This window comes from Peromyscus eremicus, chromosome 10 (genome assembly GCF_949786415.1).
Source record: "Peromyscus eremicus chromosome 10, PerEre_H2_v1, whole genome shotgun sequence".
NCBI lineage: Eukaryota > Metazoa > Chordata > Mammalia > Rodentia > Cricetidae > Peromyscus > Peromyscus eremicus.
The window spans coordinates 1813415-1833943 of record NC_081426.1 but is presented as its reverse complement, the minus strand read 5'-3'; the positions used below and the strand labels follow the sequence as shown (position 1 = coordinate 1833943).

Below are 20529 nucleotides of genomic sequence, written 5' to 3'. Positions count from 1 at the left end.
TCATGATTGACCAACTCTATTCATTGCATTATCTGTCTGAACTACTGTAAATGGAAATATCCTCTGTTCTGCTGTTTTTGCTATAAACAACAAAGTAGTTTTAATTACTATAACTTTTAAATAAAATAGTCTGTGATAGGGTTTTTCCAGAACTTTTCTTGGATATTTATGTATGTATGACTTTTTTACTGATTTAAAACATTTATAAATCTGGATGCTTCCGTTGTTAGATTTTTTTACTAGGTTATATTTATGGGTTAATCTTAGACAATTGATCATTTAGAATTGGTAATATGTATTTTTCCACAAACAAGGTTTTTATTAATGTGTAGATTTGTAAAATTAACTTTTTGTGATATATGATTTTACTTTTTAAACCTTTATTTGTGTGTTTGTGTGTGTGTGTGTGTGTGTGTGTGTGTGTGTGCGCGCGCGCGCAAACATGATGTGGATGTGAGAGTGTAGGAGATTAGCAGACAACTCTGTGTCTCAGCCCTCTCACCAGCCTGACTGGGTTTTAAACATGATCACTAAGGTTTTGCACTATGGAGTTGTTTAGCTGGTCCCATAGGTCATAGGTGGACTAAAAAAGAAAGATTCCCAAAACCGTTTTTTTTTTTTGTTGTTGTTGTTGTTGTTGAAAAAGAAAATAGTGTCCTCTGTCTTCCTGTGGTAAGAGCTGCATCTCTGAAATTCTGGATCTATAATTCCACTTAAGGCAGTGCGTGCATGTGCGCATACACAGAATAAAAACATACTTGAAAATTTTAGAAGATAATTTACATATCCTAGAATGCATAGATCATAAATATTTGTTTTGACAGATGCCCGTGCTTTTGCTCCTGTGAAATGTAGAATTTATTCATTATTCCAGAAAACTCTCTTAGGTCTTCAGTGGTTAGGTCTATAGTTCATTTTGGAGATTGCCCCACACCTCTGCCTTAATTCCTTCCCAACCACTACTGATTCTTTTGCTATAGATTGTTTGGTTGTTGTTTGTTTTTATGGAAAATTACAGGAATGGAATCATGAAACATAACTTTGTTTTTGTGTCTGGCTGTTTGCATTCAAATATAATATTTTTGGATGTATTACTAGTGATTTTTCAAGGTATCAGTAATTTGTTTCTTTTTAATCCCATTAATCTGTGATAAGAATATGCCACAATTTAGTCACTCACTTTTTGTTGGCCATGTTTTTTGGTATTTTGAACAAAAGAATGTTAAGAATATTGTAGATTTTTTTTTAAGGTATGTTTTAGTTTCTCTTTCGTAAATATCTGAGTATAACTGGGTCATCAACTGAACTGTTCTCCAGGGTGAACACTCAACAGTTGAGGATTCTGATGGCTCTGCATTCTCACCAAGATTTCTATTAAGAGCCTTCAATTTTAAACATTCATGTGATATGTAGTACTTCCTCATCGTGATTTTAATTCAGATCTTTGTAATGATCAAGGGATTAGGGGACTTTTGCTTGTCTGATTATGTGTCCATTTTGGGAAGTTCACCCACTCTTAGATTGTCTCTTACTGATTTTATAGTTCTACATTAGATACATTTTTTGCTTAGGCATATGTGAATGCATTCTCCTACTTTGTAGTTTGCCTGTTTATTTTACTGATGACTTATTTTAAGCTTTTATATTTTATTTATTTATTTATTGATTGAGACAAGGTCTCTCTCCTGGTACTGGCTGGCCTTGACCTTAAAGAGATCTGACAGCTTCTGCTCCCAAGTGCAGGGATTAAAGGCCTGTGTCACCATGCCCAGCTCAGTTTTTAAGTCTTAATTTACCTTTTCTTCTTAATAGGTATTGTTTATTTAATGTGTACTAAAACATCTTTGTCTACTCCAAATTGCTGTTTTCATCTAGATGTTTAATAGGATTAGTTGTCATGCTTGTGTTAAGCTCTATTTTGAATTAAATTTTGCTTACGGGATATGAGGTGAATTAGCTGGCCAAAGGGACAAGATGCCTGATCCAAACTATACCAGTGGCAGTAGCTTCAATATCAGCACTTTCTGCACCTATGGCAGGTTTTTATTGCAGGGAGGACTTTGGAGCCAAGTGAAAACAAATTTTTTATACTATGAAGTGGGTACGGGTGACATTTGTTCAAGAGGACACTGATGGTGTTTCCTAAGAGCTGTTCACAATAGTACAATCTTTGAAAAGGTAGAAACAAGGGCAGTCAGTCAATATCCAGGCTTTCCACTCTTTAGTTTTAGTTTTTTTTTGAGACAGTTTTTTTGTTTGTTTGTTTTGTTTTTGTTTTTCGAGGCAGGGTTTCTCTGTGTAGGTTTAGGTCTGTAGAACAGGCTGGCCTCAAATTCACAGAGATCTGCCTGCCTCTTCCTCTCAAGTGCTGGTATTAAAGGCAAGCGCCACCACTGCCCGGCTGAGACTGGGTTTCTTTGTGTAACCCTGGCTGTCCTGGAATAGCTCTGTAGACTAGGCTGGGTTGGAACTCACAGAGCTCCACCTGAGTGCAGGGATTAAAGATGTGTGCCACCACAACCAGGCGACTTTCCTGTGGGGCGTTTACCCACCACCCCCATAGTTCCCCAGAGTTTTGAGTGCAAGCAGCAGGAAATATTAGATAGAAGAATTTATTGCGGAGAATCTTGCAGAGATAAACAGATAGAAAATAAAAGATAGCCTCGAGAGGGCCTGGAACCTATTCCAACGGCCCGACTGTCTCTGCCCCAGGGTTTTTATAGAGGCGCCAAGGGGTGGAGCAAAAGACCTCCTCCCCCAGCACAGCCAAGTGCAGACCATCTCAGACACCTGCACTCAGGCCCGTGGTCCTAATCATCCTCTATGAGGACCTGCTGTGTAAAGCCATGAGGAACCGAGAACGGGCTCCCACACTTTCCATTCTTAAAATGTGTGAAATCCCAAGAAACCTGTAGAGAACTATTTCCTGACTGAATTAGTGAACATTGACATGTCAATTACAGGTTAGAAATTTAGTATATCTCTTGTTAGATTTGTGCCTAAGCATTTTAGTTTGTTTTTTTTTTTTTAAAAATTTTATTTCTTGTGCAATTTAGGGTGAGACCCTTCTTATGCAACCTTACTAATAGACCTCTAACTTCTTTTTTATATAATTTATTTTATTTGCATTGGTGTTTTGCTGCATGTAGGATGTGAGGATGTCAGATCTTGAGTTACAGACAGTTGTGAGCTACCATGTGGGTGCTGGGACTTGAACCTAGGTCCTCTGGAAGAGCAGTCAGTGCTCTTAATCACTGAGGCATCTTTCCAGCCCCACATTTTAGGTCTTTATTGCTGTTGTAAAATAATACTTATGTTTTTTTCCCCAAGCCAGGTATGATGGTGCTTTTAATCCTAGTACTCAGGAGGCAGAGACAGGCAGATCTCTGTGAGTTCAAGGCCAGCCTCGGCTACATATTGAGTTCCAGGATAGCTAGAACTACATCATGAGACCCTGTCTCAAGTGGTTTTTCCCCCCTTTTGTCCCTAGAATATGCAAATGCAGTTTGAGTTTTGTGTGTTGTCTTTGTATCTGTCTTGAATCCTTGGTAAGTTCACTGTCTTTCTAGAATGTGTGCCCAGTTCTGAGTTGAGTTGTGTATTTTGTGTTGGAGTTTTCAGAATTGTCTGACTATTCTTTTAGGTGACTGACTCTGGACTACCCCTTGTTAAAGAGTTTTGTGCATGGGCAGTGTAGTCTTCACAGTAGTTTAAAGGGAACCCTGGGGCCTTTGCTGTGAAGCTTTTCCTTTGTATGTTAGCCGTGAAGCTTTTCCTTTGTATGTTAGCCAGCCCTTCTAGTCCAGAGAACCTTTGTAGCCTTCCTAATGGGGCAAGGCTGTGGTGTTCTTGAGTTCCTCCTCCTGGAGTTGTGAGCCAGGGAGTGTTTTATAAGTGTCCCAAGATGGCCTGCTGTCCAGTGTCTCAAGACAGTTGCTTCGTATATTTTGCCATATTTTACTTAAGTTATTGTAGTTACTCTCATAACTAGAGGTAGAAGCTATTTTATGATTTAAAATTAGATAGTCTTATAATTAGATACAATTTTTTAAAAAAAATCAATTACATTTTTGGCAAATCTTTAAAATGAGCATGTCAAAGGATGCTCAGTATTTGAGTTGTGTGGACGTTGGTGAGATTGTAGTGAAACATTTTAAAATTAGATAACAAATTACAGTAATACATTAAACACTGACTTTTTACTTTTCAAAGTAATGGATTTAAAAAGCAAATCTCCTTAGTAGACTTCCATTGTGAAGCTGATCTTGTGAGTGCATAGCATTCAGAATGCACTAATGAAGGGGGTGCAGACTTGGATTCCGCTAAGAAAACAGAAAGTCAAGTGTCTGGTGTTTTTCTTTTCCAGTTCCGTCTAGGGGCAGAGGGAAGTGAATGCTGATTGGAGTGACAGGTGATTAGGATTTCTGGTGATGTGACTCCGGTTTCATGGGGCTGACATTCAGATACACTAGGGAGAGTTCAGTTCGGCCAGCACAGGTGACCCTGGAAGAAGTGGGGTAAATTGGGACCGTTGTTTGGGGGTGTATTACAGAGGATCTTATTTGTCGTATCCAAGGGTTTGGTACACAGGGGACAACTGGGAGCTTTTAAATGTTTTTTTTTTTTTTTTTTGGTTTTTCGAGACAGGGTTTCTCTGTGTAGCTTTGCGCCTTTCCTGGAACTCGCTTTGGAGACCAGGCTGGCCTCGAACTCACAGAGATCCGCCTGCCTCTGCCTCCCGAGTGCTGGGATTAAAGGCGTGCGCCACCACCGCCCGGCTTAAATGTTTTTAACCAAGAGAATATGTAACTTTTTTTTTTTTTTTTTTAGGAAAATTAATTTGATGGCAGTAGCATGGAAAGATTTACCAGAAAAGTTGTGGTTTTCTCTTTAGCATATTTTAAAATAACATTTTCATATGAATATAGTTGTCTTTATGTATAATCAGATATATGTATGTTGTGTTCACAGTAGCACAAATGAAACAAATGTTTTAAATTCTAATTTTTTTTAATTTAATTTTTTTGAGATTAGAGCTTGCTTCTGCTCTCCTGGGATTACAGACTTACACATGAATGGTTAACGTTTGTTTCATTCAGTGAAGTTTGGCATTCTGAATAGTTTTCAGAAAAGGAGCTGTTTGCCCTGTTTTATAAGCTTAATTAGTATATCTGTAAACTTCCTCAGAAATGCAGAGTGTTACATTTTTTTACTTAACATAGTCTCCCTAATTATAGTCATTCATTTGCAAAAGTGAGGATCTTTTACAGAAAATGACTAAGCTAACAACATCTGTTCCCTTCTACAGGAATTTGAGATAGACACTAATATGTTGTTTTACAAGGGAGGGACTGGTGAGGAAAGCTGGGAAGAACCTCCCGGGCCACATGGACATAGTAGACCTGAGATTTGAACACGTCGTCTCTACCCATAGTCCACCATTGCTCTAGTCGGAAACTGGCAGCCTGTTCTTGAAGACCCAAATGGTACCCTGCTCCCTCCCACAAAGCATGTTTAAAAACACAAAACTTATTTTGTGATCAGTCCTGGATGAATTCCCACTTTGGACAATGAGGATTTTGTTTCCTTTTTTAAATTAATGATTTGAAATACCAACTTAAAAACCTTGGTTACTTGGCCAAATGCCAAGTTTTTCTTTGGGAAAGATTCTGGTACTAGATAAAAATAAGATACATTTTAAGAAACCCTTGAAAAATTTTGGCATGATTTTAAATTAGTTTGTTTTGTCTCTAGTTTTAACAATAGTATATATTAGCTCACTTTCCGAGTAGAGTAGCTTTTGAATCAGTGACTTCCAACTGTATTGTGTAGAAGGCACCATTTTGTTAAAAAATTGTTCTTTTAAATTGTTCCATCTAAATGAATACTTTGGTTCTGTCCTTTGATCCCAAATCTGTTTTTTTAAAAACAGATTTACAAAGTATTGTCTTAGCTGAAAAATGAGAGATTACATAATTGACCTCTTATCACTGTGATGATATCCTTGTCATCTTGACACAACCTAAAGTCACCTGGGAAAGAGAGCCTTAAGCAGGGCTCTCTACGTTAGGTTGGGTTGTGGGTATGTCTGTACAGGACTGTCTTAGTTAACTGATGTGGGAGGACCTTTTGTAGGGTGCACTGTTGCCTAAAGAGTGGCAGAATGGAGCTGAGTGCAAGCAAGCATGTGCACATTCATCTCTTTGCTCTTGACTGGGTGTGGTGTGACTAGCTGTTTGAAATTCCTGCTGTGACTTCCCTATATTATGAACTGCAACCTGGAATTGTAAGAGACAATAAATCCCTTCTTCCCAAGTTGCTTTCTCTCAGGGAATTTTATCATCAAGAAAGAAACTAGGAGAGTCGCACAGCAAGCCAGCTCTGTAAAGTGAGTGCCTGTTGTAGGCGCTGCTGTTGTAGGCACTACTGTCTTCCTGGTTTGAGTCAGTGTTCTGTCACGGGAGACACTTCCGTCACTGTTTTTCATTTGTTGTGACTATACTTTTTGTTTGTGACCTGTGTCTAGCTGTTGAAGCTGATCTTGAACTTATGAAATTAAGTGATTGTCCCATGTCAAGGTACCTGAATAGGTGGGGATTGCAGGCATACACTGCCATGCTGGCTTACGGAGACCCCTTTAAACCTATTTCCTTTTCCCCCCTCACCATCTATTTCATCTAAGAAAACTTTAAGTATGACATTGTGCCCTGCGGGGATTCAGTCACAATTTATTTGACAGTATAAAGTTAGCTATCCCCTGTTTATCAAGGGGACTTGGAAGACAAGTCCGTATTCATGTTAGCTATATACATCTCTTTTAATCTGTTTTAATCAGCCTTGTCTCTCTTGTATTTCCTGGTAGAAGTGTCTTTCCAAATTTGTTGGTTCCTCTTTGCAGAAGAAAAGCTTTCCTGTTATGCCTTGAGTTGTTCCAAGTAGTCCTGTGCTAGCTAGAGTCCTTCCTAGTATAAAACAGAAGATCTTCAATTTTCTGAACCTTCAAACCATAGGTACAAACTGATACCATACATACAAGGTTAACATTCTAATATATAGTGTATTGTCTATTTAGTACAAAATGTAAAATGGGTAGCTTAAACAACAGACATTTCTCACAGTGCTTGAGACTGAGAAGATTCATTCAATTCAGTAGATTTTTTTTTTTTTTTTTTTTTTTTTTTTTTTGGTTTTTCAAGACAGGGTTTCTCTGTGTAGCTTTGCGCCTTTCCTGGGACTCACTTGGTAGTCCAGGCTGGCCTCGAACTCACAGAGATCCGCCTGCCTCTGCCTCCCGAGTGCTGGGATTAAAGGCGTGCGCCACCACCGCCCGGCTCAATTCAGTAGATTTTATTGTGAGGCAGCCTTTTTTTACTTGGTAGTTTCTGCCTCCTTGTGTGCATGCTTCTCTGGTATCTGGCAATAATCACATTGGACCAGAGCCGTACTTTTAGGATCTCATCTAACTCTGGTAACCTCCCCAAAGCTCTATCTGAACATCTAATGTAGGAGTTAAAAATTCAACACAGGAATGTGGGAAGGGCACAAACATTGCTCTATTTCATGTAGGAAACACTGGAGCTAAATTAAGTGTCTTATGCTAGTTGTGAATACTTGAGTAAGTTTTTTTTTTATTTAATTTTTATTTAAAAGGAATCTGTTACCACCATTATGACAATAGAGTTGTAAGTAAAGTGAATTCTAGGGTATAAAGTACGTAAAACAAATGAGAACGTAACTAATGATAGTAAGAGGGGGGTTGATGAATTGATTCCCGAGTGTCACTTGGAGAGTCGCTCATGTGACTGTCTTCAGCACTGTACAGTGACTGTACAGTCACCTTTAAGAATGTAAGAGAAAATACATAATTCTCAGAAAGTGTTCTCGTAAATGGAACTTAGGCTGGGAACAAATGATTAAATGAAATAGTTATTAATTTTTCTCATACTTAATCTTTTTTTAACTTTTTTTTTTTTTTTTTTTTAAAGATTTATTTATTTATTGTGTATACAGCGTATGTGACTGCAGGCCAGAAGAGGGCACCAGATCTCATTACAGGTGGTTGCGAGCCACCATGTGGTTGCTGGGAATTGAACTCAGGACCTCTGGAAGAGCAGTCAGTGCTCTTAACCTCTGAGCCATCTCTCCAGCCCTTTTTTTAACTTTTGATTGGAGTAGGACAAGACAATTTACCTAACTGCAAATGTAAATAAAAACCTTGGATGCAGTATTTTAAGTGATATTACTGTGTGGAAAATAGCTTTGGTTAAAATTCAGTATAAACATGCTATATTGCCTCTTAAAAAATGGCTAACATTTAGTCATATGTGAGAGTTAGCTACTATTTCTAACTTCTTTTCTACCTTACTTAGCCTTTTCTCTAAAAATACGGTTGACTCATCATGAACTACCCCTTGCTCAGTCTCTACCCTTCACTCCTCCAGCCTGCTTGTGTTTCTGCTGAGGTCGTATTCTGTTTGTTTTTCAGATGAGACCCTTTTTGCTCTTCCTGCTGCATCTGAGCCTGTGATACCCTCCTCTACAGGCAAGTTCTTTCTGCCAGCCTTTGTCTCTGTGTATTCTGTCACTCTAGTGTTAACTCAACAGAGTACTTTGGATTTACTGAAAATTAGCACCGGTCCAAGAATGTCATTTTTACTGAAAAACAAAACAAAATAAAACAAAAACCCCTACATTTGCATTTTATATGCTACATCCAAGGGAGGCATGGGCAAGGTTTGATTCATAATTGGAATGATTTAAGGAATTCTTGGACCCTTGATTTATATTTACATAATAATGATTCATTTTCTTCAAATAGTTTGCCTTTGTATAGCCACAGGCTTTTATATAAAGGAATGCCTGTCTCTGGCCTTTGATAATCTAGTACCCTGTTGAGTCTATACAGCTGTTTACTCATTAAATCTTCTCTTCTCTTTAAACTAGTTAAAAATAGCTTTTTCCGGTTAGTAACACCTGAAGTTTTTTTCAGATTTGATTTATGTCTCTGCATAGTAGGTAACTGCTTCTGAAACTGCATGCCTTTTTTTTTTTCTTTAGGTACTTTAAATTAATAACTTTATAGGGCACAGTGATTCAGTATACTCACTGTTGCGTGGTCAGGTCAAGACGGTTAGTGTATCCATCATCTTAGATGTTTTTCATGTTTTTGTAAGGAGAGTATTTAGAGTCCTCACTTGGCTATTGTGTAGTAGACAACATATTATTAACTATGTTGTGCAATAGCCATGTACTTTTTAAAATTGACTATAGTTTTGTATTTTCAATAATGATCCAAGTCTTCGTGTATTTATTAACTAAATGCTATTAACATTTTACTTTAATAGTAAGTCTTTACTAACTTTTATGCCTCTGTCATAAAACTTACATTCTCTCCGAGAACACTGGCATTCTCTAATTTCCTTTTCTATCCATGGCCACAGAAAAAAGCATGGATTTGAAGGATCAGCCAGGTGACACTGTTCCGTCTGCTCAAGAGGATTTCCCATCTGTCCCGCTTGAGACTGCTGCCTCTCTTCCTTCTCTGTCTCCTCTTTCAACTGTTTCTTTTAAAGAACATGAATACCTTGGTAATTTATCAGCAGTGTCATCCACAGAAGGAGCAATTGAAGAAACTTTAAACGAAGCTTCTAAAGATTTGCCAGAGAGGGCAACAAATCCATTTGTAGATAGAGATTTAACAGAGTTTTCAGAATTAGAATATTCAGAAATGGGATCATCATTCACTGGCTGTCCGAAAGCAGAGTCAACCCTACTAGTAGAAAACACTAAGGAAGAAGTAACCGTGAGGAGTAAAGATAAAGAGGATTTAGTTAGCAATGCAGCCCTTCATAATCCACAGGAGTCACCTATGACCTTTACTAAAGTGGTTAAAGAAGACAGAGTTATGGCTCCAGAAAAGAAAAAGGACATTTTTAATGAAATGCAAATGCCAGTGGTAGCACCTATGAGGGAAGAGTATGCAGACTTTAAGCCATTTGAGCAAGCGTGGGAAGTGAAAGATACCTATGAGGGGACTAGGGATGTGCTGGCTGCTAGAGGTTTTTTGGAAAATAGAATGGATAAAAATTACTTTGAAGATAACCTGGAGCAAAAAAGTCATGGAAAAGATAGTGAAAGTAGTAATGATGACACTTCTTTCCCCAGTACACCAGAGCCTGTGAGGGATGGCTCCAGAGCATACATTACATGTGCTCCCTTTACCTCAGCATCTGATAGCATTGCAGCAAACAGTTTTCCTTTGTTAGAAGATCACACTTCAGAAAATAAAACGGATGAAAAAAAGATAGAAGAAAGGAAGGCCCAAATTATAACAGAGAAGACTAGCCCCAAAACATCAAACCCATTCCTTGTAGCAACACAAGACTCTGAGGCCGATTATGTCACAACAGATAATTTATCAAAGGTGACCGAGGTAGAAGTGGCAAACATGGCTGAAGGTCTAACCCCAGATTTAGTACAGGAAGCATGTGAAAGTGAACTGAATGAAGCTACAGGTACGAAGATGGCTTATGAAACGAAAATGGACTTGGTCCAGACGTCAGAAGCTATACAAGAATCACTTTACCCCACAGCACAGCTTTGCCCATCATTTGAAGACTCTGAAGCAACTCCTTCACCAGTTTTGCCTGATATTGTTATGGAAGCACCATTAAATTCCCTCCTTCCAAATGCTGGTGCCTCTCTAGTGCAGCCCAGCGTGTCCCCACTAGAAGCACCTCCGTCAGTTAGTTACGACAGCATGAAGCTTGAGCCTGAAAATCCCCCACCATATGAAGAAGCCGTGAATATAGCACTAAAAGCTTCCGGAGCAAAGGAAGAAATGAAAGAGACTGCAAGTATTAATGCAGCTGTTCAGGAAACAGAAGCTCCTTATATATCCATTGCATGTGATTTAATTAAAGAAACAAAGCTCTCCACTGAACCAAGTCCAGATTTCTCTAATTATTCAGAAATAGCAAAATTTGAGAAATTGGTGCCTGATCACTCTGAGCTAGTGGAGGACTCCTCACCTGATTCTGAACCAGTTGACTTATTTAGTGATGATTCAATTCCTGAAGTCCCACAAACACAAGAGGAGGCTGTGATGCTCATGACGGAGAGTCTCACTGAAGTGTCTGAGACAGTAACACAACACAAACATAAGGAAAGACTTAGTGTTTCACCCCAGGAGGTAGGAAAGCCATATTTAGAGTCTTTTCAGCCCAATTTACATATTACAAAAGATGCTGCACCTAATGAAATTCCAACATTGACCAAAAAGGAGAAAATTCCTTTGCAGATGGAAGAGCTTAATACTGCAATTTATTCAAACGATGACTTGCTTACTTCTAAGGAAGACAAAATAAAAGAAAGTGAAACATTTTCAGATTCATCTCCAATTGAAATAATAGATGAATTTCCCACATTTGTCAGTTCTAAAACCAATTCTTCTTCTAAATTAGCCAAGGAATACACTGACCTAGAAGCATCCAACAAAATTGAAATTGCTAATGTCCAGAGTGGGGCTGGGTCGTTGCCTTGCTCTGAATTGCCCAGTGACCTTTCTTTCAAGAATATACATCCTGAAGATGAAGTCCATGTTTCAGATGAATTCTCCAAAGATAGGTCCAGTGTGTCTAAGGTGTCCTTATTGTCTTCAGATGTTTCTGCTTTGGGACCTCAAACAGAAATGGGTAGCATAGTTAAACCCAAAGTACTTATGAAAGAAGCAGAGAGAAAATGTCCTGATACAGAGAAAGAGGACAAATCACTGCCGGCTGTGTTTTCATCAGAGCTGAGTAAAACCTCAGGTAATCAATCCGTGCACTGGCTCACTAACTTTTTGGCAGATAACATTTGTGACATAGTGTCTGATATATCATGTTGATTAGAACCTTTTTCACTAATTCAGTTAAAAGTTTACAAGACACATGTGATGCAGACATACATGCAGGTGAAACACTCATACACATACAAAATTAATAAAAACCTAAAAAAGAAAATGATTAAGGAAAGTTTTAATTCTAGCCAAGTATGGTGGTATAATACCTATAATCCACACTGTACCCCGAAGGCTAGACAGGAAGATTATTATGAATTTGTCTCAAAAACAAGACTACAAAAAAAGTTTGAGTACTATTTTTTACTTCTCTTCTCCTCAGCATTCACCCTTTCTGTTACCTTTTCTACAGTTAACATTGCATCATGGAGCCAGGAAAAAAAATTAGTAAAATTATCTTACATGATGTAATTTTCTTTCTTTAGTGTTTCCTGATAACATGACAAGCAAGGGCTATTAAAACAGTCTTTTCAGATGTGTTTATTTTTGTCTTAGAAATGATTTCATATCAAACTTGAAGCATGACCATTTCTGTATCATGCTTTTATATTTAAATAGACATTTTTTCTAGTGAGAGATATGAGGCTAGACATATTAAATATATTTTTCAGGAAAGTAATTATTGAAGCATGCTCTCATTTTATGAAAAGCTCAGATTATCCACTTATACTTTTTTCTTTTTTTTTTCTTTTTTCTTTTTTTTGGTTTTTTGAGACAGGGTTTCTCTGTGTAGCTTTGTGCCTTTCCTGGATCTCGCTCTGTAGACCAGGCTGGCCTTGAACTCACAAAGATCCACCTGCCTCTGCTTCCCAAGTGCTGGGATTAAAGGCGTGTGCCACCACCGCCCGGCCCCACTTATACTTTTTTTTTTCCCCCAGAGCTGAGGACCGAACCCAGGGCCTTGAGCTTGCTAGGCATCCCCAGCCCCCCCCCCCCCCACTTACACTTTTAACGCAACATTTACCGTGCTTGTTTTGCATGCATTTTTTATTTATTCTTTCATATATTACATCCCTACCACAGTTTCCCCTCCCTTCTCTCTTCCCATTCCTTCCCCCTTCCACTAGACCCACCTCTTCTCCCTTTACCTTCTGGAAAAGGCAGGCCTCCCAGGAATATCAACCAAACATGGCGTATCAAGTTACAATAAGTCTAGGTGCATCCTCTCATTAAGGCTGGATGAGGCAACCTGGTGTGAGGAATAGGGTCCCTAAAGCAGGCAAAAGAGTAAGAGACAGCCCTGGCTCCCACTCTTAGAAATCCCACAAGAACACCAAGCTACACAACCATAACATAAGGTCAAATCCATATGGGCTCCCTTATTGTTGGTTCAGTCTCTGTGAGCCCTGGTTAGTTGATTCTGTGGGTTTTCTTGTGGTGTCCTTGACCCCTCTGGCTTCTACAATCCTCTCCCACCTTCAGCAGGATTCCCATGGCTCCTCCTAAAATTTCAGTTGCTAGATGAAGCCTCTCTGAGGACCGTTATGCTAGGCTTTGGTCTATGAATATAGAAGAATATCATTAGGAGATGAGCTATGAGTGTGAAATGACATGGATGAATCCCAGCAACATTTTTTTAATTAGCATTCTGTTAGCCGTGTTTTCTACTTAAACTTAGAGCGATTATGTTGTATTTACTAAATACACCTACATATTAGAGATGGCTAGCACTGGCTAGCATCAGACCAGTGTAGAAATTAATTCTCTGTTAGAGGAGATTCTGAATGTTCAGATAATGAATTGAGCAGGGAGATTTCCTGTAGCGATTATCTAATTATTCTTTATCAATAAAAACTCGGTCAGGCCGGGCGGTGGTGGCGCACGCCTTTAATCCCAGCACTCGGGAGGCAGAGCCAGGCGGATCTCTGTGAGTTCGAGGCCAGCCTGGGCTACCAAGTGAGTTCCAGGAAAGGCGCAAAGCTACACAGAGAAACCCTATCTCGAAAAACAAAAAACAAAAAAACTCGGTCAGATATGGAGAAGAACCTGAATGATCAGAGAAGCATCAGAGAAGCAACCAGGGACCTACTCTCTCATTCCTCCATCCAAAAAGGCCGAGACTTTAAGCCCCACCCTACTATTTCCTGTGTCTCTATCTGTCTTCAGTCCTCCAAAACCTCTATGACTAATTTTGGTCAGCTGGTAGCTAGCTCCACCTCTGATTCAAAGCAAACTTTATTGGCAGTATTGGGAGTGTCAGAATGCTAACAAAATATCCCACAACAATTTCCTGTTTGATGGAGAGAAGTCAAAGACAATGCCAAGATTCTGGGTTCCTGCTGTGTGTGTATATGAGTTAACAACATGAAAAATGGAGGTGGGGGACATGAGAAAATAAAAAGAGTTTGGGAGAAGATAAATTCAATTTGAATGTTAGTGTTGAGGTAAAGAAATTACTGATACCATACATAAAAAGACTTTGAAACAGCTTGGCTGGCTATTATATGTGTATATTTGCCATGAACTTGGAACTAAAAATTAAAGCCACAGAAAGGAACAAGGGAAAACCAAAAGGCAAAGATAAATGGTTAACACATAAGAGTTAAGGATTGAAAAAGGAGGAAAGATGCCTGCTAAGTACAATTGATGTAAGTGGGTGGACCAGGACCCATACAGACTAAACATTGATAACAGATTGGGAACAAGAAGAAAAATGCTAGCCAGCAAGGGAATGGAGTTGAGGGGATTCTCCCCATCCCCCTTTTAGGGTTGGAACAGTTCATCATAGATGCTGGGATGAACTCCAGAGTTGAGGTGAAGGGATTGGCTTTGTAGAAGAAGGGAGACTGCTGTACTGAGTAGAAAAGAGTGTGTGGATAGGTGTTTATTGCTAGGGTTTTTTGTGTCTGAAACTGAAGGACTTGTTTGATAGTAGTGGTAAAGCAGTACGTGAGGTATTTGCTGAGAATGAGCTGAAACATTTGGCAAAGTAAGTATGTTTCATACTTTGCAACTGGAGGATGCAAAGGCAGTGTGTTGCTTAATCATTGATGTGTGGTACATTGACTTTTACTCAGGGCCTTGTACATGCTAGGCAAGTGCTTTATTATTGAGTTATACACTCTGCCTAGCGACTTTCAATGGGCAAAGTAGCCTGGATATGCGATTAGAGAAGGCAAGTGATTGTTTTATTCGAGGTTTTGCTAAATGGACCAGTAGAAGGACAGTGAGCCAAGGGATAAAATAGTTTGCAGTCCTTGAAATAATGGGCTGGCATCCAGGTTGAAGTGAATAGGAAGTGGATAGAGAGTAGTAGATAAAGTGAATTCTAGGTCCAAATTAGGTTTTAAGAACCAAAAGTGGTAGGAGTGAAAATGTGACTCTTAGAATGTTATGGGGGAAAATAGAGATGTATGTGTTGGATATTGAGTTTGAAATTTTAGAGCAAAAGCAGTTCAGGTTGATAAGTGACCGAGATTTGGCCATGAAGAAAGAAGGTTGCTGAGGCCAAGAGGTTGAAATGTATTGCATATGCATTAAAGTCACTTAAGATAGTGACAGATAGAGATTATGGTAAGGGACAGGGACTGGGGAGATGGCTCAGTGGATAAAGCACTTGATAAAAGCATGTGGCCAGAGTTCAGATCCCCAGCATCCACAAAAAAGTTTGCAGGCATAGTGGCCCACCTGTAATCCCAGTGCATTAGAGACAGAAAGTGGAATCCCCTGGAAAGCCTGGCTAGCTAGATTACCTGAGTCAGCAAGCTCAAGGTTCAGTGAGAGACCCTGTCTCAGTAAACAATCTGATTTCTATGTGATGTACTTAAATGAGCACTCATGTACCACCAGCCCCCACCCTCCAAAAAACCCACAACAACAACAACAACACCCAAGAGTCTTTGGTAAAAGGGACTTGGGGTAACTGACAGGGAAAATCTACAGGGGCAGACTTCTGAAATGATAGTCTAAATCTGGAAGCAGCAATAGTTAGCAGAGAGTCCTTGACACACCCTGTCTGCAGCTGTGCAAAGTACAGGAGAATAAGCAGCCTAGATTTAGAAGCACCACAGGGAGTCACTGTTCAGGAAGGAGCCAGGCTTTAGTGGAAAGGAGGTGAAAGAAGGAATACTTAGGGAAGAAAAGGGGATCTAGAAGAGGTGGCTCACAGTGCAGTAGGAGGTTTCAAGCAGCACAATAAAATGGCTTTGGGGGAACAGTAGGCATGACAGCGAAGCACAGAGCAGCATTGAAACACCTGTAAGATCACCTCCTACCTTCATGCTACCTCTCAAAACTTAAGCTAGTTTTCTTCGTATGTTGGTTTTGGTAAACCTAGGGATCTGTAGCCCTAGTTTGGAATTAAAAGGACAAAGAGCATGGGGTGGTGGCAGCAGCGGTGAAGGCCTTTAATCCCAGCACTTGGGAGGCAGAGTCAGGTGAATCTCTTGAGTTTGAGGCCAGCCTGGGCTACAGAGTGAGTTCCAGGACAGCCAGGACTACACAGAGAAACCGTCTAGAAAACAAAAACAAAACAAAACAAAAAACTCAAATGTATATATTCCATAAAAGTCACAGGAAGTAGATACAGTGTTTGTATAAACAATTTGATATGAATTCTTTCTCACAATCTCTAGATGTTGGCTTTTTTTCTATAAAAAGAATGAGAGATTAGGTTTTTCAGCTTGATGATTTTCTTAATTACAATAAGTATCTATTGAAAGCAGGCACTTATAATTGCTTTGGCATGGTTACTTGAAGTACTATACGATATTTATTTGAGGCGGGGAGACAAATCCTTTGTTCTTATGTAACTTACTCCCCTGTGTGTGCATGCGCGCACGCGCGCGCACACACACACACACACACACACACACACACAGAGTTTTGTTAAAATAGCTTACGGGCTGTGTGTGGTCCAAATGTTCCAACAATGGTTATCTCTTGACAGAAAGTCCAAGGATCTGGTAGCTGTTCAGTCTACATGACCATAAGTCTCAGCCCTCCCAGATAATTCCTTGAGAGTTGCTGGTCTTCATTCTATTTTGGAACCTCATAGAAGTAGGTAGATTCTAACACCAGTTAAAGACTGCCTTAGTAACAGGACAGGTGAACTTGCCAGGAAGAGTGAGGTAAGTAGGCAAAAAGTAAAAGCCTCCTTCTTTCATGTCCTTTGATCTGGGCTGGCCCCCACCCTCAATTGATTCAGATTTAAGGTGGATCTTTCCATCTCAAATGATCAAATCAAACTTCCCTACAGGTGTGCCCATCTGCTTGGGTTTTATTTAGTTGATTCCAGATGTAGTCAAGTTGACTACTAATATTAGTTGCATAGGTCCACCCCTTGTCAACTTGACACAAAATCATGTTCTGTTTAATTTCAAAATCAAAACAATAACCTTTTAGCTACTCTAAATAGAGCTGCAATGATTTTCAGATTCTCTTTTGATGGCTATTACAGTCAGAATGTAAACCTACTTGAGATGGATGTGATAGTTTATCCTGTAATCCCAACACTGAGAAATGGGAGCAGGAGGATCACAATTTCAGGGTCATTTTGGCTACAATTCCAGTTTGAGATCAGCCTCAAAAAAGTGTTGCTGGAGAGCTCTCCAGGTCCCACCAAGTCCCACAGTCCCACAACCCACGTATAAAATAAACACACAGACGCTTATAGTACTTATAAACTGTATGGCCGTGGCAGGCTTCTTGCTAACTGTTCTTATATCTTAAATTAACCCATTTCTATAAATCTATACCTTGCCACGTGGCTCGTGGCTTACCAGCATCTTTACATGCTGCTTGTGGCTGGCAGTGTCTCTCCCTCCTCCTTCCTGTTTCTTCAATTCTCCTCTCTGTTAGTCCCGCCTATACTTCCTGCCTGGCCACTGGCCAATCAGTGTTTATTTACACAGAGCAATAGCCACAGCAAAAAAGTTAACTTTTTTTTTTTTTGTCTAGGCTGGTAGCCAGGAAGCTGTAGCAATCCTCTTGTCTCTACCCTTCACTGTTGTGAGGCTAAAAGGCACACACAAGACCATATCCAGCTTCTTAGGCGGGTGCTGGGATTTGAACCAAAGTCCTGTAGTTGCTTTGCAAGTGCTCCTAACCACTCAGCCATCTCTCCAGCCTAGTTTTAGAATACTTTCTTCATATCACTGTAATCAGGTTGGCTTATGTAGCCAAGAATGACCATTATATGGCTAGAGAGATGGCTTAGTGGTTAAGAGCACTTGCTCTTGAAGAAGACTGGAATTTGGTTCCTAACACCATGTGGTAGCTCACAACCATTATTAACTCTGGTTCCAGAGGATTTGATACTCTCTCTGACCCTCTATGCACCAGGCATGCATGTAGTACTCATATATATATATATATATATATATATATATATATATATATATACACACACACACACACACACACACACACACACACACAGGCAAAACATTCATACAAATAAAATAATACTAAAAAAGAATGACCACCTATTTCTGACTGTTTCCACCTTCCAAATACTGGGATTGCAGACACTACCACTTCATGCAGTGCTGGTATTCAAACCAAGGTTTCATTCATACATAAGCACTAGCAGCTGAGCTATATTGTACATGGTACAGTGTGTTAAATAAGTACTTAAAAATATCTTTTGTGTGAGTATTTTGCCTGTGTGTGTATAGGTGTGGTGTCTGTGGAGTCCAGAAGAGGGCTTCTGATCCCTGAAAATGGAGTTGTAGAAGGTTGGGAGCCGCCATGGGGGTGCTGGGAACTGAAACCTGATCCTTTGTAAGAGCAGCAAATGCTCCTGATGGTAGAGCAATCTTTCCAACCCCAAGCAAGTACATTTCATAGAAATGACCAGACAGACTCCCATCTTACTCCTTTGTTCTTCCCTTTCTCCCCCTCACCATCAGTGTCCTTTATTCCACAAGAAAGTTTTAACGTCTACTTTCACGTCTCATATACGTACATAATGATATCATGTACAAGAATCACATACAGTCTTTCTGAGGCTGACTTAATTTACCTACCACAATTAACTTCAGTTACATCCATATTTCTGTAAATAATGTAGCTTCATTGTTTATGGCTGGAAAAAAAATGCCATTGTGTGTATGTATTGCATTTTCTTTATCCCTTTCTTGTTGCTGGACATTAGGTAGGTTCCATGGTAGCTACTGTGAATGGTGCAAGTCTCTGCAATATGCTGACTTGGAGCCCTCTGGGTAAATATATACCCAAGAGTGGTACATCTGGATCATGTGTTAGTTAATTTTTTTAAAAGATTTGTTTGCTTTTATCATATTTATATGAGTGTTTGCCTGCATTTATGTATGGGCACTGTGTGCATGCCTGGTGCCTATGGAGGCCAAAAGAGGGTACCAGATCCCCTTGAACTGGAGATTAAGATGATTGTAAGTCATCATGTGGGTGCTGGGAACTGAGCCTAGGTCCTGCAAGAACACCAGGTGCTTTTAACCACTGAGCCACATCTCTAGCCCCTATCATTAGTTTTTTGTTTGTTTGTTTGTTTGTTTGTTTTGAGGAACCTTCATACTGAATTCCATCATGGCTGGATTCATTTACACTTAATCAGCAGTGTGTTAAGTCTAAAACCTTGCTAGCATTTGTTGTTAACTGATTTAAAAAAACCCGTTATTACATGTATCTATTATTTTCTGTGTGCATGCTCATGCTTGTGCCTGACGTGGCTTCTGTGTGGAGGTCACAGGACAACTGTGAGTAATCAGTTCTCTCTTTCTACTGTGTTGGACCTGGAGGGGTCACACTCAGGCTATCAGGCTTGGCAGACTAATGTCTTTATTGGTTGTGCCACCTCACTAGTCTGTTATGTTTGCTTAGTAACTGCTGTTGTGACTAGTATGGGATGGACTCTCCATTAGTTCTAATTCGTATTTCTCTGGCTACTAGTCAAGTTGAATGGTTTATTGGGCATTGTATTTCATCTCTTGAGAACTTCCATTAGTACATTTTTGAGTTCTTTGTAGATATTAATCTTCTTGTCAGATAGAGATTTTTCTCCCATTCTATAGGCTGTCTACTATACAGAGCTTTTTAATTTCTTGAGATCTTGTTGCAATTGTTGAGCAATGGAAATCCTGTTGAAAGTTCTTGCCTATGCCTGTATTGAAGTGTTTCTTCTCTAAGAGTTTGAGAGTTTGGGTTATTACATTAAGATCTTTGGTCCATATGTAGTTGACTTTTGTATAGGTAGAGAGATAATCCACCTTCATACTTTATATGTGGATATCCAGTTTCCTTAGTATCATTTGCTAAAGATGAAGAGGCTGCCTTTTCTCCAGCATTAGTCAAGTGGCTGTCATTGTGTAGTTTGGATGTACGCTCGCTCTTGTGCCAGCACCTTGTTACTTTGTTCTTGCCCAGTAGTACAACTTCATCCAACACAGTAATCTCTCCAGCATTCTTTTTGCTCAGGATAGCTTTGGCTGTTTGAGGTCTTCTGGGTTTCTTTTTGAAACAAAAGCAAAAGATTGTTTTTTCTGTTTCTGTAAAGAATGTCATTAGAATTTTGATGGAGATTGCATTAAATCTGTAGATGGCTTTTGGTTGTATAGTCATTTTTATAATACTTTGCCTAGTCAGGATCGTGGGATATCGTTTTGACTTCCTTATTTTTTTTTTTCAGATTTATTTTATGTGTAGGACTGTTTCCCTACATGTATGTATGTGCTTGGTGCCCAGGGAGTTCAGAAGAGGGTGGTGAATCTCCT

General features: G+C 39.4%; 1 protein-coding gene and 1 long non-coding RNA gene across 3 annotated transcripts in view; one reads left to right on the top strand and one right to left on the bottom strand.

The window, feature by feature from the left end:
• Positions 1-20529, top strand: part of Rtn4 (reticulon 4) — a 60609-nt gene that overhangs the window by 7136 nt on the left and 32944 nt on the right. The window contains exons 2-3 of one of the 2 annotated variants that reach the window (XM_059275184.1): positions 8486-8542; positions 9441-11810. The exons of the other annotated variant lie outside the window; for it this stretch is intronic. Coding sequence (XP_059131167.1) covers positions 8486-8542; positions 9441-11810 — 2427 coding nt within the window. The remainder of the gene's footprint in view (positions 1-8485; positions 8543-9440; positions 11811-20529) is intronic. 2 annotated transcript variants of the gene reach the window in all.
• Positions 11293-16810, bottom strand: LOC131920744 (uncharacterized). Its single transcript, XR_009381756.1, has 2 exons — positions 16681-16810; positions 11293-11678 (listed from the first exon to the last, which is right to left on the bottom strand). It is a non-coding gene; the product is annotated as an uncharacterized LOC131920744 (long non-coding RNA).